At 41.7% G+C, this 26905-nt stretch overlaps 1 protein-coding gene across 1 annotated transcript in view; it reads right to left on the bottom strand.

The window, feature by feature from the left end:
* Positions 1 to 18167: 18167 nt before the first annotated feature.
* EBF2 (early B-cell factor 2) overlaps positions 18168 to 26905 on the bottom strand; it is a 180240-nt gene continuing 171502 nt past the window's right edge. The window contains exons 15-16 of the mRNA XM_004685383.2: positions 24659 to 24826; positions 18168 to 21019 (exon numbers count right to left, since the gene is read on the bottom strand). Of these exons, the coding sequence (XP_004685440.1) occupies positions 20988 to 21019; positions 24659 to 24826 (200 nt within the window). The 3' untranslated portion in view covers positions 18168 to 20987. The remainder of the gene's footprint in view (positions 21020 to 24658; positions 24827 to 26905) is intronic.

Genomic DNA, 26905 nt, shown 5'->3' with positions numbered 1-26905 from the left:
CACAGCACTAAGACATTAAAGCCACTTCAGCCTGAGTTTGATGCCCCGTCAGGGAGCTGACCCACGTGGTGCGGCAACCTCTCCTGAACCTCCCGCTGCTCCCCTCAGCAGTGTGATTCAATACATCTGCCAGTTCTGTTCCCCACTCTGTTTCTCTCGTGAATCCTCTCACCCACCAGGCCTCTGAACTATACCCCAGTTCTGTAAAAACTAAATAAATAAATCTTGAAAAAATAAAAAAGAACAAAACCTAGAACATTCTACAATCCTATCAACCCCCAGTCTCCTAATATTAAGCAAGATAGAAAAGTATTTTTCCAAAGAGTGTGAGCTTTGTGAGATCCAGATTCATTCTCTTCCTTGGATGAGAGTCCTATTTAGAATATGTAAAGAACTCTCAAAACACAAAAGTAAAAAACAAAATTAAAACATGAACAAGTGATGAAGTGACGTTTCATATAAGATGATATTCAGACAGCAAAATAGCAGGTTACCTCATTACCGATTATTCAGCCCCACTAGCAATTAGGGAAATGCAGTTAGATCCACAATGAAAATCACTACCCATCTATGAGAATGGCTAAAATAAAAAATAATAGTGCCTAGACCAATGCTGGCAGGGAGCTGGAGAGACTGGATCACTTACCTTGCAAATGGGATTGTAAAATGGTGTAGCCACTTTGGAAAGTAGTTTGGCAATTTCTTGTAGTACTAAACATACAATTGCCATATGACCCAACAATTACGCCCCTGGGCATTGATCTCAGAGAAATGAAAACTTATGTTCCCACAAAAACCCACACATGAATGTTCATAGCAGCTTTATTCATAAGAGTCCCACACTGCAAACAACCCAGATGTCTTTCAATGAATGAATGGCTAAACCAACTGACACATGAATACTACTCAGTATTAAAAAACGTAACAAACTACTGAGACACTCTACAACAGCATGAATCCTAAGGGAGTCATGGTAGGTGGAGAAAAAATACCCTTTAAAAATTGCATACTGTATGACTTCACTTACAGAACACTCTTGAAATGGAAAACTTATAGAGATGGATAACAGGTGGGTGGTTGACGGGGTAAGGGACAGGGCGTGGGGGGCAGAGAGGAAGCTCTGTGGCTATGGCCACACAAAGGCAACACAAGGCCTGAATCTTGCCTATCCTGACTGTGAAGATGGATTCACAAACCTACTTATGTGATAAAATTGCTTAGAACTGTACACACACACACACACACAGAGGAGTACATAAATCTGGCAAAAGTTGCATATGATTGCCGAATTGAATCTATGTCAATTTCCTAGTTGTTCCCATTTTAAAAATTATATTTCCAGTCAGTAAAAGTGTCAATAAACTTCACTTAAATTGAAAAAACATCCCCACCACATTATCCCTCATGAAGAAGGACTAGTCAGGTGCATCCAGTTTACAATTAAAAGAAAATTAGGCCCTCCCTAGTGGTGCAATGGGTTAGGACACAGCACTGCAAGCGAGCCTGAGCAGCTTCAGTACAAGTTCAATCCCCAGGCCTGGAGGTGACCACATGGTGCGGCAGACCTCTCCTGACCTGCCCGCTACTCCCCTCAGCAGTGAGTGCACTTCGTTGATCTGCCTGTTCTGCTTCCTGCTCTGTCTCTGCCCCTGCGTCTCTGGCCTGTACTCCAATCCAGTTCTAGTATGCATAAATAAATAAATATTTTTTTAAAAAATTAAGTTCAAAAAAGAAATGTCCTCACATCATCTTACAAACTGGAATCTGACTGAATGCATGGAATTTCTCTGCATTATTTCTTAAAATAGCATGTAAACCCACAATTACCTCAAAGTAAAATTTAAAGTTAAGATGAAAGGCAGTTTACTCAGAGAATGAAAAGTTCAGTCATGGACTGAGAGAAGCTATTTGTGATGCGTATATCTGATAATGGACTTGTACTTGAGTATATTAAAAAAAAAAACAACTTTAAAACTCAAAAGACAAATTACACAAGACATGGGCAATTGAGTTTTTCAAAAATGAAAAACCAACAAACATTTTAAAAAGATACTCAACATCATTATTAGGAGGAAAGTGCAAATTTTAATTATAATGAGCTAGACTAGATAGCTGCTAAAATAGCTTAAATCTTTAAGTCCAACAAAACCAATTCTTGATGAAGACATAAATACTGGAAATTTCATACTATGCTGGTGTGAGTGAAATGGGAAAATTTAGAAAGTAATAGTAGCCTTTGTTGTAATCTTACTACATGATTCATCAATTTCATTTTTCAGTGTTTACCAAAGAAAAATGAAAATATAAGTACATTAAAGGACATGGGTGTTAATTTCATAGCAGCTTCATTGATAGGTACGAAAATTTTGTATTTTGGAAAATACAAAATTCATCAACAAGTGAATGGGTGAATAAATTACAATATATTCATTCCATGGGATACTATTGTTCAATCAAAAGAATGAAGAACTGCTGAGACATGTGACAATGTGGATGAATCTCAAAACCATCATCTTAAAGAAAAAAGACAGAAACCATCACATACTATGTAATTCTATTGTATAAATTTCTAGGAGGGGCGAACTAAATCACAAAGGTAGAAAGCCAGCAGCAGCGGCCTGCAGGGGTAGGCGGTTGCATGGACTGCAGGAGCGTGTGGGTAAATTTAGAGATAGTGGGAACACTGTGTATCTCAGCAGAGATGGTTTCACTTCACTAAAACTCATCACATTGTATACTTTAAATGGATGTCTTTTTGTATGAGTCATAATTAATTACAATTGGCTTTAAAAGTAAAGAAAGTCTTATAAATTATAGAACCTCCAAATTTTATAAATTATAGAACCTCCAAACTAGAAAACAAGTTTCTGATATTTTCATGAGACTGTAAAGGGGAAGGATAAAGAAAGGTAAATGAGAAAAAAAATACATAGGTTTGAAGACCCGGTGATGGAAGCTCAACAGATGATAATTCCCGTGCTCAGTAACAAATGGAAATAAAGCAACTATTTAAAACATAAAAATAGTAAAAGATACAGATGGAAGATTATATGGAGATTAGAGACAGACCTACAGATTATGTAGTTAATAATGAGGTATAAGTAATTTCTCAATCTGTGTGAAAAATAAAATATGTATAAGGGTAAACATAATGTACAACATGATGACATAATTAACACTGATCTAAGGTGTATCTGAGAGTGATAAAAGAGTAAATCCTAAATTCTCTTGATAAAAAAAGAATTTTTTCCTTTCTCTTTTGGAATCTATGTTAACTAACCACACCTACTGTTAATAATCATTTAACAATAAATGTATACAGAGCAATATGTAAATTATAATACAACAAAATCAGAAAACAAAAGTGTTCCTCACTGACCTATGGAAAAGGAAGCTGACGATAATTTGGGGGATAATCCTCTCAGTCTTTGATGTAAGTGGTTGGCAAGTTGGAAATCCTCAATAATATAGAAATATTGAATGAGTAGTTATCTGTCTATGCTAAATCTTTACCATCTTTTCCAATATCTTGTACTGTTTTTTTTTTAATGATGTGTTAGGCCACACAGCAAACATCAGAAGATCAAAATGTCAAAAAATATCAGAAGGAAAGATCAAAGGAAAAAAATGCGTACTTTACATTACATTGATCTGCATTCTAAAATATTACAAAAAAAACAGAAATTAATTACAAAGTTTTGAATGAAAACTCCCATTAAGACTTACTTAAGAAACGATATTAAATAATACTTTAGTCAAAAACAATGCCAAAATTAAGAATATTCTACCAATTCCATGGGTAACAACAAAAACTGATAACATTAAACAAAGTAGGTTGATGGGTTGAAAGGATCCTCATGGAAACACAAAGAACTGAAAGGAAACATGACCGCAGCAACCTCCTTCCATCCACTGTGACTCTCAAGGAAGGTAATGGCATCTCACTATTATGGCTCCATAGATGCTAATACTAAAATGTAAAATCATATCTGTACTCAGGAAGATGAGTAGTACCATCAAATCATTTTATTTCACACTAAAGCAAGCTTTGCTAGAATGGCTATCACCAAAAGACAAGTGACAGTGTTGGTGAGGATGTGGAGGAAAGGGAGCCTTGTTCTCACCACTGGTGAATTTTATAAATTGGTGCAGCCATTCTAGAAAAGTATGGAGATTCCTCAAAAAATCAAAACTTGAACTCTCATATGACCCTGTAACAGCATGTTGAAGAGCTATCTATACTTCATGTTCATCCCTGCATTATTTAGAATAGGCAACATATGTAGATTACTTAAGTGACCATCAAATTACACATATGTTACATATATATTATGTAACAGATATATATTCCATTATATAAATATATGTACAGTAAAAATGTAAATAAGCTTCATTTAAGTTTAAGAAACATCTCCACCACATTATTCCTCATGAGGAACAAATAGCCAAGTGCATCTAGTTCATACAAGAAAAAAAAAAAATTAAGTTAAAGAAATATCCTCAGCACACTATGACTCTAAAAGATGGAGAAAAAAATTTATTTAATAGAGAGGATAAAGCTAAGAATTGATCCCTTTGAAAAAAATGAAGTGCTAAATTACTACAATTTTAACAAAAATACAGCAAATTAGACTGCATGAAAAGCAATTCAGTAATTGTGCGTGATTCTATGCAAAAATCAGTTTGAAATTCTCAATGCAATGGTCACTTCTATAGAAAAATTTAAAGAAATAAACTCAACATAGAATGAAATAAAAATCTTTAATTAAGCAATAATTATGGGTAATGGAAAAACCTGTCAAAAAAAAAAATGATCTCTGTCAATAGTTCCAAGGCCAGACATTTTTTGAGCAAGTTTAAATTTTTTCATGAAAAACAATTCTCTCCTGTTATGTAAGTTACAAAATAGTGTGTAAGTATTGCAATTTGTTTTATGACTGTACATATCTCTCAGGAACACAAGCTTGGTACTTCTAAAAATGAAAAATATAAACCAATCTTACTTTTGACTGGGCTACAAATCATATCCAGTAACTGATTTAAATGAAGAACACAGTAGAGTCAGAAATGACTTGTTGATAGAAAGTCCATTGATATAATTCATCATCTTTATAAATCAAAGGAGAGTGAGTCAGAAGATTATCTTACTTGATGCCAAAATATATTGGATAATTTTTATTTCATTCTTAATTTTGAACAAATTTTTTTTAAAAGAAACATTTTAGCAATAAAGAACACAAAGCATCCCTAACCAGATGAAGAATATCATATGGCCAAGATCATATTTAATGGGGAAACCTGAATATTAAAGTCAGATCTAGATATGTGAGCTTGCTATCATCATGACTTTTTAATATTTTCCTGGAATGCTTAGTCAACAGTATGTCAACAAAAAGAAATATGAAGTATAATTATTGGAAAGAAGAGAAAAGTTTTTATTTGCCTAAGAGGTGACTATAGTAATATCCTTGATGGGCTTGGGCTTTTGCAAACCAAACCCTCCTTATTTTCTGCTTTTTGTCCAGTCTCATTTCTCCCCCGAGGGAATGAGCACACTGTCTTCTATCTGCGTGAAGTAAGGAGAAAAGTTAAAGGGAGATGTAATGGGAAAAAAGAAAAGAAAAACTGAGACTACCCACAAACACCCACACACACATACACACACACTCCAAAAAGAATCTGGAGGGATATGATAACAGGGTTCATTTCTCAGTGGCAAAATAACAAATATTTTTTCTTTGTTCTTTTCAACAATTTCCAAATTTTCTACAGTGAATATTTATTAGTCATTACCGAGGGGAGCACTGTGGAAGGATTAAAAATCTCGTTAGAGTCACACAGCTTGTTCGCATATTGTATAATTCATCCCAATTTGGCTCTGGCTTTGTTAAATGCACAAACACGACCAAGATTTTAGATTTCAGGACCTAAATTGTGGCTTAATCCACAGATTTTTCTCCTTTTTCCCCAAATATTGATGGATCTCTGGCAACACTGAATACTGGACTCTAAAATGAATAATTGTGCTCAAATCACTTCTCTGGTGACTGGAGACTTCTCTGAGTGCCAAATGCTGTGGACTATAGTGCTGATACAATAATAATCTTATGTATTCTATTAATTCTTTGAAATCATAAAAAAGTGGGCTCCTGAGAGGCTATGAAGGAAACACACCCATTCCCAGGGAGAGAATCCAAGCTGCAGCTGCTAAAGGCCAAGACCCTTGGTTGAGCCTGAGCATAACTGGAAATAGGGAATGAAGTTGGGACATTAATTTCTTTGCATATCAAGTCACAGGAAAAACCAAACATTTGACTTCAACTTTAATTTCCTTGGACTCCTAATGTCATAAGGAGATTTAACGTTGGACTTTCATTCCTTTGGACTGAAGCTTCTTTGGACTGTCCTTAGAAAAGGATTGTTGGAGTTTTGGATCTCAGTCTCTCCCTTGGAATTTCCTAATGGGAGGGACTCTGTATTCCAATATGGTCCCTCTGCATTACTGATAGCCTGTAATTGGCCATTTTAATATTGTCATTTAGCCACATTGTATAGCTTCTGAGAAATGTTGTACTTAAGAACGTTATTTGGAGGTGGGGGTATTGGGTAGAGAAAAGCCACAGAGGGAGTGAATTTGCACTTAGCTAAATTAATATACTTTTGGGACCCACTTCAGAAGCCCATGAGAGAGAATTGTAAACTGCCAACCTGCAGAGGGGCCCTCTGAAGGCACCATGTCTATACTGCAGGGCTGACCTTAGGAAGCTGGGCACAGCACGTTGTCAAGGAAAATCTCTCTCAGGAAAATGGCCGCGCCCTGGATGACCATAGCTTGACGGTTGCACTGGGTGTGTTAAGAGAACAAAGAGTTGGAGTGTACTAGGAGAAATCACTTCCCTCCTCTCCTTATGTTTCCACGACTAATACTGCTGGCTCTCCTGCTCCTCACCACTCATTCCCAGGAGCAGGAGAGAGTTACTTGCCAGGAAATGGCCGTCTTTATAGATGCTTCCCAGCTGGGTGGAGCTCGTGATCAAAGCCTGTAATAGAAGCTTCCTCCTCCCTCTATGCCTAGATTCTTGCTGAGTGACCTGCTGGGAAGACTCACACTGGCACTCGGATGGGCTGCCCAGGGGCTACACTGACCTGTGTTTTGTTCCTGTGAGGCATTGGGCGGGAATGTTCGCAGCTCATTGCACTTCTCAGCCATGCTCCCCAATAACCTTTAACAGCAATAAAACCAACATCTTCTTCTTCATTTTCCAGGCTCTGGCAGGCTCTTCCCCTGTTCTGGGGAAGAACAGGGAAGTTGTTTACTCTATAGAGTCCCCAAGAAACCTCAGATTTAAAGGATGGATAATAAGTACCCTTACCATACAAAGTTATATCGAAAACTTAAGAGGATAACACACGTGAGAATAGTAAGTACACTGATGGCCATTACACAGTTTGGCCAGTGACGGTTGCTACTTTCATGCATTCTAAATTACAGCTAAGTCAGAGGGGCACGCTAGCAGGACCCAGCCTATCATGTGAGCTACCACTTTGAAGAGCCCCCACTCCTTGACACCTGCTCTGTGCTGGGCACTTACAACAATATCCTTCTCTGACCATCTCTTGCTTTATTCATCCCACACTTTCCTCAGAACGTTGGGAAGAATGTGAAATTCCCAGGACAAGGCTGTGCCATGTGATGCCCTGCCCAGGCGGTCACTGTCATGTATAGCCTTTCTCATGGAGAGAGGAAGGAGTAGCATTTATTGATAACGACTTACTCAAGAAGAGTTGAAGTGGCTGCCCACGCTCTGTAGTCTTCTTTCAAGGCTGGCAGGGGGCACAGGTTACCCACTTCCTGTCTTCTCAGTGGGTATCTTTGTGTGTCAACTTCCCATTAGCTATTCTGTCGACACCCCGTGCAGCCTCAGCTGCCCCACAAGTCTTGTCCCCCAAGCAGAGATAATGAGACAGTGCTACTTATCTAACCTGGTCTGATTAGAGTCTCAGATCTTTGCACCTCAACAGCTGTGTGTTGTCACCAATGGAAATTTTTAACTCGTCTGCCAATTCCCTGGTCGCCCAAATAAGTGGCTGAAAGAGTGGCTGCTGTTTCATCGTTTATTAGAACAGAATTTAGGTTCTGATAAACCCTAATGCTGAAAATTAGCTCCGAGGAAACTGCTGCTACAGTTCTTGGTCTCTGGCTGATAGGAACAAGTGGAATTTATTCAGGTGGGTTTTTTTTTATCCTGTAGCCAGTTCAGCACACAAATTACTTTAGAGCTATTTTTAAAAACGTAATAGGACCAATACTTTGGAGAGCCGGATGCAGTGTGAGGAGGATCAGAAAGCATCTATTATGGGCTCGACATTCGTTTTCCCACAAAATCTCCAATGATATTGAAAATTCTTTTCCTGGTCTTCCTGGCGACTTAGCCATGATGCTGGAATCCTCTGGGCACTGGCAAGACTTGCCATAGCAAAAGTTGGTTTTGCTGGCAGTCATGTTGGAATTAGCCTTTTGAGATGGGCAAAGTCAGGGGCATCTCTGGCTTTTCAGGCTGTGAATTATATTGCGAGGTGACCCACCTCTGCCCCCTCATCCTCCATCTACTGCCCCCGCCTCCCTCATCACTAGCCTGCAATCTACACATTCAAAACTTTGGCTGTTGAACCTTCTTTTGAAGTCTGCAAAGAAATATGCTTTGCATTCTTGATGGTTTGTGTTCAAGTGTCTCATGGCCATTTCAGCTGGAACAAGACAGAAATTGTTTTTCAAACACATTCTAGAACTTTCCTTCCTTGGTGTGACATCATGGAGCATAAGCCCTCTTCTTATCACCACTGACTTCTGACTCCTTTATGAATAATTTTTGGAGGTTGTGATAGAGTACCCTTTTCTGAACAGATGATCAATAGATAAAACAGAACACATAACAGTCCCAGCCTCAGAGGGAGAAGAGGAGGCAACTGGGTGAATTTGGAACTTACCATCTAGTGAACAAATTCCTTTATATTCCCTGTCAGGACAAGTTTTCTTGTTTCTCGCCCAAGCTATTGTTCACTTTGGCCACATTCCTTCCAAGCCTTTCCAAGTTCTTCCAAATCTGTCTTTGTTTCCAAGGCCCTGATTGAATCTCATACAGGAAAACAATAATCTCACTTTAAAGATTTTTAAATTAAAAAGAAATAACATCTTGCATATATTATTTTAAAATTCAAATGGGAAATCAGGGAATTCAAGGCAGGGTGAGACTCTGGCCCTGCCACGGCTGTTAGCCTGCTGGCCGGGCCCTAACTCATTCCACCTCAGTGAAGGCACTTCTCGAATGTGCACGGCCACAGCCAATGGCAGGGGTGTGGGCCTGTCAGAGAACCCTGTACAGAAAATGCTTTGTCTTGATTTCATAAAGTGAAAAGTTAAAAACATCTGAACTCACCTGTCTTTTTCTGGATTATAGTAAAGAATCGCCCATCATTCTCAAATACAGCCGAGCCCACCGTCACCTGAGGCCTGTCCTTAGAACCTGACCTGCCTGCAACCGGGTCCATGTCCACCTTTTCTACCTAAAGGTGACTTGTGGGCCTATCAACTTGCCTCCTCTGTGAGTTCCCCACCTCTGGGAGGGACACACAGCTCCCCGTTTCCCACGTGCTGGAGTGTCGGGTCTCCGCTGACCCTGGAAGCGCTGTTCTCTGCCTGGCTGTGCTGTGTTACAGAGAGCACAGCTGCCCTCTGTGCATGTATTGTGGACAAGGCATGGGCTTCAAGATAAAAATGGATCCTCCGATTCACAAAAACCAGGACACTTTATCAACATTGTCATAACGGCAGACTGAACTTTCTCTCCTGCTGTCTTATCTCCAAATATGGATGGACTCACAGGAGCACATGTGTGTGTATCTATTCACCTAGATTTGAAGACTGGATGTGTCCAGGGTCCAGGAGAGTGGGGGAGCAGAGCATCTTATTATCCTCCAGGCTCATTGTGTAACCTGAGGACACCCAGATGGGGAGAAGAACGAAGGGGGAAAAAACAAGCAATACAGACCCTGTTTGCTCTTGGACCTGTACGCTTTTTCCCTTTGGGTTTATTTTTCTATGTCTCTCTTTAAAAAGCACTTTCTGGGCCTCCCTGCTGGTGCAAAGGGTTAAGCCTCAGTTCTATCAAGCTATCAGCAGCCACTGCAGCATGAGTTTGATCCCCAGCCAGGGAGCTGACCCACACAAGGCGCAGCAGACCTCTCCTGTCCCACCTACTGCTCCCCTCAGCAGTGCGTTTCAGTACATCTGCTTGTTCTGCTCCCCACTCTGACTCTAATGAATCCCCCCACCCACCCACACACACACCCATCTGGCACACCCCAGTTATTGTATGCATAAACAAAGAAAATAAATCTTTACTTCAAGTCAACCAACGTAGACATTAACCCTCCCCCTCAAATCTCTTCACAGAAACACCTAGATTAGTGTTCCTTCAATTACTAAGGACTATCATCCACATTGACACACAAAACTGACCATCACGTAAAACTCAGGAGTTTTATTCCATCTAGTCACTAAAATTGTGCCAGTGGACCTAACTTAGACTACCACCCCTCAGAGCTTTAAACACTTTTCCTTTAATTTATCTTTCTACACCTCTTTTTTTATTTTTTGGCATCAAAATCACCAGAGGAGAAGGGACCAAAGCTAAATCTAGTTTTATTCTTCAGATCTTCTAGTCTAACTAACTTTAGCAAGGCTTTTCAGTGATCCCCTCCTGACTACCACCCATTAACATTTTGTAAGTGGAGAGCGTTCCCTCCCTTACAAGACTGACGCCTGACACCTGACACCTGATCACGAGCACTAAATTCTGCTAGGTAGCAAGTGCGGCTCTGTTACATGCATTGGCAGGTTTCATCTCATAAGCCTCCCACACCCCCCACGAGGTGAGCGAGCATCAGCCCATTTTGCAGATGAGAGAATGGAGACTCTTGGAGCAGCCAAGAACCGACGCCATCAAATGGAGACCAGAGTCCTTCCACGCCCTTCCATTGCGGCCCTGTGGCCCAGCTGCCCACTTCAGACATCACCGGCTCTGCGTTCTCTGGAGGCTGACAGCGTCCAGTGCACGTGACCCACTGTGATGGCACGTGCCAGGATGAAGCACCTGGTGCAGGTCCTCAATGCAGGAGGTACTTCTGGGACTCAGGCCTCAACAGGTCACTCCTCTCGGCAGTTCCCTCCTTACTTGAGGATGGACAGCACAGAAGGACAAGAGCATACTGATGGGGTTTTCTCTGTTACCATGGAAGACTTTGCTTTTTAGAAAACCAGGTTAGGACATGTTGTGGAAAGAATCTTTCCCAGATTTCGCCCTGCTCTCCTTTCCAGTGCTAACACAGCCCTCTATAGATTGGGCTGAAAGAATCCATCGCTTTTGTGAGGAACCTGGAGCACTTTGCCCAAGGCTTGGTGTCACCTCTGCTCCCTTTCTGCCTCCTCCAGCTGCTGCCTCTGCCACTGGCTCCTTCTCCTCTGCCGCCCTGATGAATGTCAAGGTGAGGCTCCGCATTCTGCTGTCACTTCCCAGGAATGGATGCCATCAATCATCTCTCCCGTGTTCCCACAAAGGAACGACCCCCTCTTCACTCTCCACATTAAAATATGTCCTGTAGGACAGAATCTTGGTGTTACTTCCTATTTCTCTTTGACTTCTCCTTATGCCTCAGGCCACTGAGAATTCACTTACTGAATTTTTCTTTGGCATGTTCCATGATGCCATGCTAGAAACTTCTGTTCTCTGTGTTAGGATTGCATGCATACTGTGCTCTTTCTTTGTTTTATCTCTTCTCCCTTTGACTTTCCTACTGAACAGAGATGAGGCAAATAATTAAGAAGGAAAAAGAGTGGTTATCAGCATGGAAACTATTCTCTTAAATTACCGTAGACCCATGGCCAGTATAATCTGAGTCCACATAGAGAAAATATTTCGCTTAATGTATGAGTCTTTCCCCAGGACACTGGACACAGCAACTTCACTAAGCCAGAAGGAAGGGCCAGTTTCTATTGTAGAAGGAAAGAGATTTGGGGCGGGGGGGGGTGCCCTGCAAAGTCAGAGTAAGTTTCCCCAAATTGGTTTGATGTCTGTGCTCACCTCTTGAGTGAAAACTGAGATTTTCTCTCTTGCTCTCACTGAGTAAACTCAGCAAACTCAGGGAGGTGATAGGTTCTTGAGTCTCAGCCCACACATACAAAGGCTGGTGGAGACAAGAACCAGTCACTCGCTAGTCTCAAAAATAAAAGAGCATCACTTAGTAGCTGATTTGGGGGCTGATGTCATGGAAATCTGTATATCCTGGATTTTTCAGGAACTTCAACTTCAGATATACTTATACTTGACAAGTTATCCATTCTGATTTTTGGCTTACAAAATACAATCACCTTGGTTATAGGTTAGCTGTGCTATGTGAGGTCATTCCAGTAACTGATTTTTCTTGGACCGTGTCAAAGATGACTCTGAACCCTACAAAACTATATGTTAAATGAATCATATTATTGAGAAGATACAGTACAGTTACCAGGTGGTTCCACTAATAATTAGAAACACATTTCTATATTTCATAGAACCAAGGAGAGGAAAACATCACCAGGAAAATGTTACATGTGGGGACAATTATTCAATAGGTCCTTGGCTGGGATTTGTGGCTATGAACATAACTCAGAGGCAAAATGAAACACTGGAATAATAATACATGGAGATTTCTTTCATTGATGCTGAATTATAGAACATAGGAATTAACATTAGCAAAGCCTTGATTATTAAGGAATGGTGACCCAATTTGTAAGGTACCATGACTTTTCTTTCCTTTTTTCATTCCATAGTCCACTGTTGCTCAAATTTAGAAAATAAAGGCAGGGCAGAAACTAAAGAAAGAAAAATCCTACAAAAGCCACAGACTTTCATAAATCATTGTGCTAAGGTTTGCATTGAACTAAAATTTGAGATCAAATTCTTTTTCTTTTAATATGCAAAAGGGCACGTTTATTATATTAAAAAAGGAGTGGAGAAGATGCTTGCACAGACACAGCGGGCAGGAAGAGCTGCCTCTGGAAAGCTCAGGCTTGTTAAGAAATGACCACGTAGTCACAGGTGGGCAGGAGAGTTGCCTAGATTAAATTCTTATGTTTTCATATATGCCATTTAAAATGAAAACAGTAAAATAAAAGCAATCAAAAATCATAGCATCAACAGATTGAATATTAACCACATTCCTTTGCAGTGAGAGATGTCATTTTGTTGAAACGACTTGGAGCTGTGCAGAGTTAAGCAGAGGAGAACTAAATATTTAGTGATCAGTTAGAGACCACACTTTCCACAGGACCTCACGCTTCTCCCCCAGAGTTCTATGAACCCTCACCTGAGGAAAGTGGCCTTTCTCCATGTAGAACTGATTTTCATTTTCTGCTCAAAAATCTGCAAGAGCAAGATGATGTGAAACGGGTGGCGGGGGGATCACCCTTCTTGTTGGAAAAAGTTGTCGCTCAAAGAATTTGTGTTATTCAGTTAGATCAACTTTTGACTTCTTTTCACTGGTTTCTCATCAACTATTAGAGGGTTCTGGAAAATACTGTCTTTCCAGAAGTGTCTGTCTATTGCACTTTGGCTCCTGACTGCCTGGAGCACACTATTAGGCGCCGCCATTGTAAGTGCACCCACTTAAAGGAGCAGCCAACTTGTGTATTGTGATGTAAATGGTGCTGTTCCACACCCAACACTTTGCTCCTGGAAGTGTTTCACAAACACTGACTAATTAATAAAATCCTCTATTCAGTGCTGCTGGAGAAGTTGTAAGGGAGGAGTGATGGGTGGTTTTCCACATAAACACATGTTAATTGTTATCCAAAGCTAAGGAGAAAGAAACAAAATTGTCAAGAGTTGAACACTTACTACTCTGCCACTTTCATTTTATTTTATTTAAACCTCCTGAAAATCTTGGCAGGAAAAAAATCTTGGCTTAAAGATCGTTTTATCGTCGGTTTTACAAAGGGTGAAATTTCAGCTCATGAAGATAGCTTTCCGTTATAAGGAGTGGAGGGAGGATTCGAACTCAGGCCTGCTGATTCCAGGGCTCACCCTTCTCCTGCTGCTCCACAGTGCATAGAATGAAAGTTTAGGGTTGTTACTGTATTACTCATTATCATTTTTATTAGTAACAACATGTATTAATTTTCATGACCACAATATTTCAAATGTACCAATGTTACAATCTTTGAGGCAATTAGAGTTCCATCAACCATTTTACTCTTCGGTGGTTCTGAAACAGTAAATATTTGGATTTGCTATTAGAAGTCATTCTGGTCTCATTTTGTTCTTAAAAGCAATTTTTCATGGGTTCACACTCTTGGACTGGTGAAAATCTGGAACTGAAAACAATGCTTTCTTTGTCCTCGAAAGTCTTATTCATGACACATGACATGCCAGATGTTCTGGTCCATGATAAAAAACATTCTTCTTAATGTTGAGTGGAAGAAAGCTGTCTGGTGATTGGGACACATCCTTTTACCACCCCCCCCTTTTTTTTTTACATCACATACGATGAAATGGGACCATCTGTGTAGCACCCCCCAAAGGGAAGAGCACATGAGAGCCAATCCTGGGCTTAAGGCCTATGGTTCCGTCCTAATTTTTTCTGTTGGTTCAAAGCATTTCCCTGGGCAAATACTTGTTCCCGTTGCTGTTCCATCTTTTGTCCACAAAACAGTCCCAGGAGGGTCTCTTTCCGTTCCGTCAGGGCTTCCCTTCTTAGCTGCTGGCTGAGAAGCAGTTGGGGCCATGCAAGGAAGGTGTTCACTGACCCCAAGGCAGGACCAGGTATTATAGTTCTGCATTTTCAAATGTAACATATCAAACTTGAGGTTGGAAAAAATGTTGAAATAACCAAAACAAAGCAACAATAGCAATGATCCAGAGGAGGCTGAGGCCCAGGGCTATCTACCCCCCCCCCCATCACCCTCGCACACAGGAAGGGCAGGCCTGGGGTGCACTCCCAATCTGTGGGCTCTGGAAGCACGTGCTGCAGCTGTTGTTGAGTTCAGTGAGCCTCTGTCACATGTAAGCAAAATACAGACTCACTCAATCATTCATATTTTATTGAATAACTAGGTGATCTGTACCAAGTACTGGTCTATCAGCTAGAGCTAGAGTAGTGCCCCGAGTAGAATAGAAACAAAGGTCCTCCCTAGTGGCTCAACAAGTTAAATCACAGCACTATGAAGCTGTCTGCAGCCACTGCAGTACAGGTTTGATCCCCTGCCAGGGAGGTGACACACTTGGTGTGGCAGACATCTCCTGTCTTCCAGCTGCTGTCTTTAGTGACTCCTCTCACCCCCCACAGCCCTGACTTGTATCCCAGTTCTGTATGCATAAATAAGTAAGTCTCTAAAAAAAAGAATAGAAACAAAAATTCAGCTTGTGTGATGCTTCATACTCTGTATGTTTTTCATTTAATCATATTAACAATAGTATATATCTATATTATATATATGTGTGTGTGTGTGTGTGTGTGTATACACACACACGTTCTCTGAAGTCAGAATTTCTGTTAGCATGGTACATGGTTCTACATACTTTTCTCGAACTTTTGACAGTTCCAGACACTGGCAGGGTAAACAGGTATTTGTCAGCTGTCTTCACTTTTACTTATTTGGTCTCCTTACTGCTAATCCACCCTGTAGTTAGCAGTGTCTCTCCTTGATTTAAGATCCTTCTGAACAAAGGGTCAGTAAAAAAAAAAAAAACGACTTGCAAGGTAACCATAGATCAAAGGCAAGCAGGCCCGGAAGGGGGCAGGGCAGGCGGGCAGAGGATGGGGAAATGCTCAGCGGCCTGTAGTGACGGGTTCCGGGTGCTCTGGTGGTGGAAGAACTATGGGGACTACACCTGAGGGGAGAAATCCAAATTCAACAGTGTTACACAATAAATATAAAAAAAAGAAGAAGAAGAAAAATCCTTGTACCTATGGCTGAGTCTCACAAGGTAAAGCCTAAATTCTGGGGTGGAGAACACAATGCCTTAGGGCCTACTGCCATCTAATTCTTAGGTTTTAAATCTTATCACTCTCTCATTCCACGCCCTAAAGCCACTCTGAACTTCTTGCAGTTGTAAATGCATGAGGTCTTTGAGATGCAAGTGTGTGATCAAGAAGGTCAGTGTTGTGTCTGGACTAGGAATGGGATGTGTGTCCCCATAAAAAATGCCAACTCCGGTTCTGGAATTACATATGAACAGCACGAAAATCCACACCAGCTAAGGTCAGAACCAAGGAGCAAAAAAGCCTACCAAGAGACTATACCTGACAGAGGTCTCTTCTTCCTTGATGTCCTCCCATCTTGAGTCTCTTATGTGTATTACACAATAAGCCATATTACATTATAGACACACTTCAACATTTTTTTTTCTTGATTAGTTGACTGACAAGATAATCCCAAAGGAGTGGATTCTCAAAGTGATGCTATTTTCGATCATTGGTGACAGATCAGTTACCTCTCCCACATGACAAGACAGAGTTGCCTCGGGGGATTAGAATTCAGTCTGCTCTTCACTCCTTCCATAAGGTTTCGTTGGGGTCCTCAGGCACAGAACTCAGCGCTCCACAGAGTGTATGAGACAGTATAGTCCCTATCCGTCTAAGTCTAAAGTCTAAAGTGGACAACAAACAATTGCAAGTTATGGCGAAGACACAAAGAGAGAACAGATAAAAAAGTAAGTAGGAGGGCCTCCCTGGTGGCCTAGGGGTTAAGCTACCACAGTGTCCTGAGTTCAATCCCGGGCCAGGTAGCTGACCCATATGGCACAGCAGACCTCTCCTGTCTCCCCACTGCTCCCCTCAGCAGTGCATTTCAGTAGATCTCCCTGTTCTCTCCCCACTCTGTCTCTGTTGAATCCTCAGCCCCCCCACCCCAACCCCCACCCACACACTTCTGGGCTACACCCCAGTTCTTCTACACAAAATAAGTAAAATCTTAAAAAATCTTAAGAGTAAGTGGGAAACCTGCATGGTCAAACATCAGCAAAGGCCTCCTTGGGTAGATGATGGTTAACCAGAGGTCTACAGATGAGAGACCAACAGCAGTGTAGTGGAGAGCTGGTTGTCAACAGAAAAACATAACTCCAGGGGCTTTGTGGTTCAGGGATTAGAAAGAATATCTCATCCACTTCCACAAGGAACACAATTCATTTCTTTTGAAGATAGAAATGAAATAAACCAATAGCAAGTATGCTTATGAGTATTCCAGTTGAAAATTACATATAGGATCACACTCTCCTAAATATACTTGGTGAATTTCCCTTTATGTGTCTTTGTTCACAATCACCTTCCAATCACCAATGCTCACCATCAACCTTAATTCCAAAATTCCTTCCATTCTTCAAAGGCCCATCCAACCCTGCCTCCCCCTGGGAGCCCTCCCTGACCATCACACCCCTCTCTGTTGCTTCTTCTCCCATCTCCCGCACCAGCTATCTTTGGTGGGTTATTTCCTTTATGGGAACACGTCTTACTTTCTTCCTGTGATTTCAGTATATGCATCAAGTCTTTGTGTCCAGCCTCTAAATCTTCACCCAGTGTCTGATGGATAGGTTACAACATTTGCTCACCAATTTCCAATGGAGGTCAACAGCCCACCTACAGAAGAATTCATCACAGGCTGTCGTGCATGTATCTCCTGTGACTGTGTGGGGCTCTCATTTCACAAACCTGTCCCTCTCAGGGGCAGCTCTTCCTGCCTGCTGTGTCTCTGAAAGCTTCCCCAAGTTCCTTTCCCTTTCTATAATAAACCTGCACACACACACACACACATGTATTTAAGAAAGAATTCCTTATAGGTAAAATCCAACATAAAAGTGGGCTTCTTTGAGTTTTTATAAAGGAATTTGATCAGACAGAGGTATCAGTAAGGGCAGAAAGATGGGCTAAAGCCATGCACTCATACACTTTCTTTTCTACATAGGCATTTTTTAACATTTTTCATGTCAATGAGAAAATCCCCAAACTTCAAAATTAGTCCCAAATTGAATATTTCTCCTTCTAAAAAAAAAAAGCCATAGTTCCAATCATTTTTACAGTACAAAAATTTTATTTTTTGTTAGGATAATTTAAAGTTTAAAACTGAAGTAGACATATTCATTTTACAAACAAGATATTCTTTCATAAGTAAGACCATTAAAAACAGTAAACAAAAAAAAGCTGTCTTTACAAAAAGCTCTGTGCATAGCAACTTTATACTGTATATAACTGACAAAGCAAAACAATAAAATGAAACTATACAGTTTGAAAATGAAACCTTACTGTACAAAAGGTAGAGAAGATAATGGTTTTTAAACCATGCATATTGAAATGTGCAAAGAAAACTGGGAAAAATTACGATGCTATAACCAAAAAATGAGATAAATAATGAAGCAAATTGTTCCTTTAAATGAAAAATCTTACACAGCTCCTCTTACAAAGATAGGACAGAATTTGTCATTACCTATAGAAATACTTGTATTCCAAGTGGCACAAAAATAACCTGGGACTGGATGATTCAACAGCAATGACTAAAGAGGAAGAGAACAGAGTTGCTTTGTTTTTAATTTATTAGTACACTAAAAATAATCCTTACACACATTTGTACAATTAAATAAATCTGTGGCTGCCAAGGTCCTAGCTGAATGGTCAAGGGTGTCTGGTATTTAGTTACACACATTTTTCGGTGTAAAGCTACCAACAATTTCTACAATCATTTTGAAGACAGTACTGCACTCACCTTCATGCAAGAGCAAAATTCACAGGTTCTAAAAGCAATGCTACTTAAAAAAAAACATTTCCTTATGTTGGATTGGCTCAAATCCAGATCTAAACATGCTTAATTTTCTTCTGCCTTCACTTTAGATGGGAATGTCTGTGTTCCTCAGATTCCTCCCCATCCCTCAGTTTTTCACCAGGAACTCCCTCTCGTGTGCTTCCCTCTGTTTTGGTGCTTTAAGTCCTGACTCTGAGGAGCTGTTACCAGCAATGCTAAGCCAGCCAGGTTTCCAAAACCTTGGATTCTCATGTGCATAGAAATAAGATGTGGGTCATGTTAGTTGATTCCTTAACAGATTAAAGGCAAAGTAAGTTTACTGAAGGTTGGATAGGTATGAGCATGTATCCATGGGGCAAACAGAAGAGAGGCAGAATGGACGAGGTTGTCTAAAATTGGCCCAGATGCAGCACCAATGTTTTCTTCATAAGAGCTGCATCAATTTCTAATGTCAAAACCCCAACCAAGAACCCCAAGTCAAAGTCTATGTATAGACTCCACAGTGATGCCAAGGTCAACAGGGAGAACCCTGACCTCCAAAGAATGGCATCCTTGTTGGAAATCCAGGTGACTGCAGATACATCTCCAAGATCACACAGGCTTTCAAGATTCAGCCACTGCTAGTGGCTCCTGTAAGGACTTTCCTCATAAGAGCTAGTCCCAGGACAGAGCCCCGCACAGCTCTGGGGGACTGTGCTGTGTAAAACACAGATTCCTCATCTCTGACCCTACCAGGATTCTAAAAACGCTTTCTTTAAACATCAGAAAAGGATGTAGGGCTTTTAACGTCCTTCTTCCATTTCCCTTCCCACTCTTGCCTGGAAACTGTGTCAAGTTGGATACACGTATTTTTCAAGAGATTTGAAAAGCAATGAAAGAAAAATCTGCAGAGAAAAAAGTGGACATTTTAATATCGATGTTAAAGGATCCAAGAAGCAGAATTGTCTTCTTCAAAACCTGTTTCCGAAGCTCAGTGGTGAGGCAGGTAACCAAAGAGGAGTGTGTGGCTCTGTTGGCGGGGGTGGGAGAGATGAGGACCCCAAAGGGGTTGCCTACATGGGAGAGTCATGTGGCTTTGATTCATTTTTAGGGTGAAATATTTCTTTCTCGAGCGGAATTTAGAGAGGACTGGGCTTCTCTAAGACATGGGAATTGTCTGCGCTGCTAATGCAGGAATTCTGAGAGCTAATATAACCTTAAAAAAAACTTGGCGAATACCAAAGGGACATAGAGACTAACTTAGAAAGCAGACGGAGCTGGGGATGAAGCGGTGGACTGGAGTATTCGTGCATGTGCATGAACTTGAATCTGTTTCTGCATCAGCTTGTCTGCAGGAATCTACATGAAATACATGTTTCATGGGTCAATCAAATGATGGAAAAAGAGGGGGGTGTAGGGTGGGGTGAGAGTCTAGTAAGTAACTGTAGTAATAATCACACACTGTTTAAACTTGTTACTACATTTTGCATCATTTTCATTTTACATCAGGAAGAGAAATTTCTCTCTCCTCCAAAAAGGTCTTAATCTCTACTTCTACTTACAATAAGTTACACGTTTATTTATTTAAATAATTGTAAAACATTTTAAAATTTTTCCCTTTTTTGATTTTTTTAAGAGATTAAACTATAAGCAAACACACATACAACAACATTTTATCATTCAATTCAGGTTTCGTTTTAAGAAAGTCTTCCATGCTGGTACCCTGTTTTGTTCATTTTTTTTTTCTGCATAAACTAAATTGGTATCTGAAAGGCTTCATAGAAAATAGAAACTTTCAACTTTTTTTTTCCTACAAAGAAAAACAAATAGTATCCAAAATATTAAGCATGAATTGTTTGCCAATTTTTTTCTTAAATATTTTACAAACATAGGAAGGTGGTTCTCATAATGTTCATAACAAAGAATTGCATTTCTGCTCTTAGCACTGACTACGTCAATGACACTTTTGTCCTTCCCCACAAAAGGGTGAGTTTGTGTGGCCCCATCAAGGCCACATGAGGAACATGAGACCAGGTGAGATGTAGGCTCCTGGGTACCCAAGTCTGTCCATCGTGTTCATCCGGGGACTCAGCTCCCCTGAAGGAGCCCAGAGTGTTCTCTTCATTATTGGTCCATCAAAGTAAGTAGTTTTGTGCTATAAGAAAGCAGTTCTTCCTCTTCTTTACATCGGGGGCACAACTAATCCGGTCATGGCTGTAAGGAAAGAGGCACAAAAATGAAATTGGGGGACACTACCCTCGAGTCCATAACCAAGAGAGAGGTACAGGAGGTGGATTGACGATCTTTACAGTCTGAGGAGATGCTGCCCTCAGTGGAGGATAAGACCCATTTTCTCGAGATTTGTCCAAGCAGACAGCCCGTCAGAAGCACCAAAGTCCCACCAAGCTCCTGAAACACAGACAAAGCCCGATGGACTTTGCTTGAGAGGCCAAGAGTTATGTTTTGTTTTGTTTTGTTTTATATTAATAGGTCGTATAAATGACATGGCAGATATAAGCATATAAATTAAATTCAATCTATTTTTCATCATTATTCAAACCAATGCAGAGATGACACAGTGCCAAATCCCTTAGCTGGAACAGGAAAGAACACTCCAGGAGCTGATTCCATTGACTGCTTACTAGGCATTTCTAACAAACTCACTTTCTTCCCATCCTAAGCTTTTTCCCATTCCAGTTGAAATTGGTTAGCTTACATATTTTTCTGACTAGCTCATCTTCCTTTGGGGCTCGCTGCTGATGTGGGGTGTTCATTCACTAGTAGTGAATGCGGAGTTATGGGAATAGAAGGCATTAGTCCTTCATTTGGAAGTCACCCCAATTTTCACACTTCACTCTTATGCACATACAGTGTCCAGTGTTTCCCCATTTGGTCAAGAGAATACAGATAAGACTGTCGGGGGTCATCATGTCCAAGGTTTCTCCTTGATAAGGGAACTAAAGTAGGCTCCCCACAATGATGAAAAATCATACAGTAACATGCACGTCCCCTGCCTTGGAGTTTAGGTGATGAAACTTAACAATTTCTCATTTTTGGAAACTGGAAGCATCACAAGGTCAAATCATATCCAGAATTTGATTCCTGAAGTTTTATTATTTATATCTCACCTAGGGCTGATCAAACATCATGGTAGCATTTTCTGAGTTGTGCTGACTACACTTACAAGCAAATGACCAAAATTCCTCCTGCTCCCCACATCTCCATCCTCCTGTGACCCTTTTCCCTTTCTCTTTCCACACCGCCGACTCTTCCAGGGCAAAATTCTCAGCCATCTCGTTCTCTGCCCATACAGCCTTTTATTGAATGTTTGTGCGATCTGGATTAAGGTCTTACACAGCAAGCAAAGCCTTAATTATTTTTGCCTGTATTACTATATATTGAATCGATGTAACTTTTCAATAAAGGCAGTTCAATTCTGGACACTCCCTGATGATTTAGAGATAGCACAACCCTGGTAATTATCCCGGAGTGTAGGAGGTTATTTTATTTTATTTTATTTTACTTTTTTCCTGGAGGGAGCTGAAAAATGAATCAGGCATATAGTATATAATATTATCTTGACAGTCTATACTCATCAACTGTTAATGCCTGATGAGTGAGGCAGAGGGCAGGACAGAGAACACAGCACAGACAGCTCCCTAGCAGGGGGGCTCTGATTTTCAACTTTATCTCGTCTATTACACTTAAAACTCATCAGCCTCCTACCTAGGGTCCTTAGAGAGATGCTTAAGGAGTTTATTAAAAGGGCAGTGCTGCTTGAAGAACAAGATGTATTGCCTGCTGGAAGAACAATATATTTCACAGACTTTCTTTCCTTGTCTCACATCGGGCACAACATGGGCTGGATGTAATCACGCTGACCCCAACTTTCTGCCTGTAGCGCCCACAGCCAACACACAGGAAGCAGAATTTAGGCGGGGAAATGGAAGCATTTCATGGGGAGAAGGGATGCATCATTGTACTCTGTGATTTCTTCAACCTTAGAAGAATTTTCATGGGAAAACAAGACTCCACTCTGGTGAGGCGGAGAGGAGGGGTGGGTGAAGAGTGAAGACTTAACACTACTCTTGTCCCAAGAGAAAGAACCGGCTATCAGCCAGCACACAGGCCTTGGGGTCAATACGTCCGAGTTCATGTCATGAGTCACTATATGGCCTTGGGCAAGACACTTAAACTAAAGATGGCGATCATGGTCTGACCTTCCCCTCAGAATGCATGTGAGGCTAGGATAAGGGCGCTGTGTACAGAACTCACATCCTGTGTAGTGGTCAGCAACAAGTGTCTTAGAGAGGCACCAACCCTCCCTACCCCCATGACCCACAAGCTCACCCTCCTACTGTTTCTAAAGAGAGGGACTTCTCTTCTGTGCCCCTGCAATCAACGACCTTTCCACCATGACTGGACAGGGTCCCTCTCTCTCAGCGTCAACAGACACCTTGGATTGCAGGGCCCTCAGCTCCTGTTCCCTTGGTCTGAAGTGAGCAGCAACAGGAGACAAGGCCTCTGAAAGCCTTTTTCTGTCTACACTGGCTCCCCTCCTCAGGCGTCCCTCCCAGCAATGGGTGAAAAAAGATGTCTCTGGTGAGAGACGGGGCAGGTGGAGACACTGAGCTACTCGCTGAGGCTGCTGCTCTGTGGAGCAGATGTCTGGGTAAAAACAAAAACTATGTTCAAATGTATGAGCGCTTCCAACTACCCACACATTGGGTGGCGTGGAGACCAGCTGCGTTGTCTAGTGAGAGGAAAGAGAACTCCCAGGGGCTCTCCCGGGGGTGAGATCTTCAGATCACCCCTGAAGGTGCCTCTGTCAACCTGCTTGACTTTGGGGCATTGCAATGCCCCCACAAGTGGCCCAGCACATCCCGGGGTGCCTCCCAGAGCTCAGCAGGGCCGGGACTGCTAACGGAGCCTCCCAGGCCTCCCCAGTGGCCAGAGGGCCAAGCACCGTCATAAAACCCCTATAAGAGACAGGGCCAGCGTGGCTCATGTACTGTGGGCCTCGGAGCTTTTGGTTCCACGAGGGGTTAACCCAACTTCTGCCCTTTCTGGTTCTACCTCTCTCTACTTGTGGTGGATATTTTCATGTCAAGACTCAGAGGAGCAGCCTAAAAATAATGTGTGTCGTCAGGCGCCATAGTGCTCAGCAGTTTCCAATTTGCTCTTTTGCCACCAGCTGCCTCCCATTCACAGTGAGATGATTAGATTCTCATGTACTCATCACATTTGTGTTATGTCATGTCATATTAAATTTTAGGACATTGCTCAAAAATGGGTTTGACAGGTGATATTAATTTTTGTTCTTAGAAACAGTATGTCTTTTTTCTTTCTTCCCTACCTCACCTCTCATCAGGCACCTGCTATCAATTTGACTAGCAGTGTAGTCAGAATTCTCAGGACTTGCTGTAGATCCTGGTGGATCGTGTCCATTTGTACCACAAGATGTGTGTGCACTGCAGAGGGCCAGCTGGCGAAGGGAGCAGCCGTCACCGAGTGCAGCTGATCTGCCCAGGCACCTTCAGGAAGCAGTGGTGTGACCCTGACCTTGTGGGAAGTAGGGCACCCAGGCCCTCCTGGCGCTAAGCCTGGTTCCACAGCAGTTAATTCTGGGGCCTGGCAGACATGTTGGCCAATTTCTCTGTTTCCCCCCATCTTGCTCCTGGAGGCAACGCTAGCCCAATTGTACAAGCTATTCCTGTCCTACGGAGAGCAGAGCAGGGGAGGGCAGAGCATCTCCGTGTAGCCAGAGATGGAAGAACGTGCTATGCTGTTGCTGCTCCTTTGCCGGCCCGTGGCGAGGCGGCGTGTTTACGCCAGCGTGGCACCTTGGCTTACCTCTGAATCCATTTCCATTGCCACTGGAGCAGGCGGGCGAAGGGGAGCCTTGGGGCCTGATGACAGGGGCAAAGGCACTCTTCTGTTTGACAGCAGGAAAAACCGAAGAGGAAAATGGGAGGATGGAGGACGTGCTAGAAGATCCAACAGTGGGACTTGATGACATGACTGGAAAGCAAATGCACAATCCTTTTAGAAAGGGCACAGCTAGGAGTTCAGTTCTTCTCTAGAACACACTCTGCACACATTAGCTGAGAAATTACTGACTTGTTCCAGGCATCGTTCCAGATTCCAGGAATGAAAAAATGTCGATTGAGCAACAGCCCTGCCCTGTCCAGGGGGAGGAGTAGACAAAACAACTAAGAGGGTGATAATCCTACCGCTGGAACCCACACAGGGTGAAGGAGACACGGCGGGCAGAGAGCTCTCGTGCCAGGGCCAGCTGGGAGGGCATCAGCAGTGACACGAAAGAGGTCTCAACGCATGAGTAGAAGCCAATGAAAGCTCAACACGTCTACTCAAGAAGGGACGCTTGCTTTTCACCCAAAAGGGTGTCCTATCTGGGAATGCTCTGCTTCCTCGGCCTCTCTCAGGGCGCTCAGGTTTGAGCTGCAGGGTTAGCATCTGCTGTGTGAGGCCGTCTCTGTGGCCACTCTCTCAAGAAACAGAAAAGTTTACTACTCTAAGAAGGTTATCTCTCTGCCTCTGCTTTCAGAGCTCCTGGGAAATAAAGCTGCAATTCAAGCTCCTCTGATGTACTGTGTAGAAAATATCACCACTATTAACACTAAAATTACTTAAAGGGAGCCCAAAACTGAGTGTTTCAACTTCCAGGGAAAATAAAGGCAATTTACACAATGAAGTGCCCCACCTTTTAGTGTCAGATAGGTCACCGAGTTACATCACACAAGAAGATAAACTGATTTTCAATGTTTAACTTGCTCAAGATAGGGGTAAATTAGAGTTCACAGGGGAAAACTACTAGATTGGTGCTCATTGGAAGGTCAAGTTTTAGGGACTCACTTTAGCATAATCTGGAATGCTAAATTAACTCACTGACTTGGTCAAAGAATTCCTGGCAAGCCCCATGATGAAGGCAGGAGAGTTTCATATCCTCAGTGGCCCAGTTACTCCACACAGTAAATTTTGAAAGCGAGGACATGAGTGTGACTTATGGTTCAAAGAGCAAATACAATGTGAAATGAAGGTCAGATGTTCTGACATCCTGTATGAGATTCCATCCCGTTCCCCCTCTCCATAAAAACATACTTGGGGTTATATGTATTCTAGAGAGGGAGAAATCACACAGCATGCCTTCAATGGGATATCTTTTACAGCTGGATTACACACAAAAGACTTCCAGACAAGAATTTTATCTAATAACTGCTTATCCACACTTAGTTCTACTTTAAAGAGCATCATCTGAGTGAACCTTTGTGTTTCTTCAAATAATATGAATGAAAAGATAAAAAAGGAGGGTAAAGCCCCAGAAGAATCTCAATACCTGAAAATGCAAATAAAGGAGCAAATAAATTGGGCTAATTCTAAAAGAAGACAGGCTAGAGAGTCACTCACTGGCAGTGAATCTTTGTCATGACTACAAGCAAAACCTGGTCTAGTCTTGACTTCAGCGTCATGGAATGGGGAGGTGGAGAGGAGCGACCTCACTCTTTCTGTAATGCCCAGTATTAGAGACCAAAGAAGAATAAAAATTCTGAAAACCAATTTAATTTGAGAAATTAAATGACATTCCAAAAATTGTTGTTAAGAAAATCAGAGACTCGGAAGGCAATGCTTCACACTGTCTGATCTCTGCCACACCCACGACCCACACAGGTACCAAAGTGATGTTTTATTTTCTGTGTCTGCAACAGCAGAACCCCCTGGTGCACCAAGTTACAGGGAGGTTTTTATAAGGTAAATTAAGCACATACATAAACACTTGCTTTCCTGTATTTTCAGTATATGACTCATTTTACAAACACTTCTTTTCTAGCAACAGATCCCAGCCTAAATAGGGTTTATTAGATCAACTATGTTTGCCTCTTGGTAGAAGCCATCCATGTCACCTCAGGCTTCACTAAGTGACATGAAAAGGTTGTTGTAGAATTAACCAAGCACAAAGTCATAGTATGTTTTTTTAAAAATATTTTTTTACAGGGCCTCCCTGGTAACGTAAGGGGTTAAGTCTCCGCGCTATGAAGCTATAGGCAGCTACAACGAATATCTACAACCTCCCAGTGAGGG

Source organism: Condylura cristata, unplaced genomic scaffold, assembly GCF_000260355.1.
Source record: "Condylura cristata isolate star-nosed mole 26May11 unplaced genomic scaffold, ConCri1.0 scaffold00018, whole genome shotgun sequence".
NCBI classification, from domain to species: domain Eukaryota; kingdom Metazoa; phylum Chordata; class Mammalia; order Eulipotyphla; family Talpidae; genus Condylura; species Condylura cristata.
Note: the sequence above shows the minus strand (reverse complement) of the source record. Positions and strands in the feature narration are given on the sequence as shown.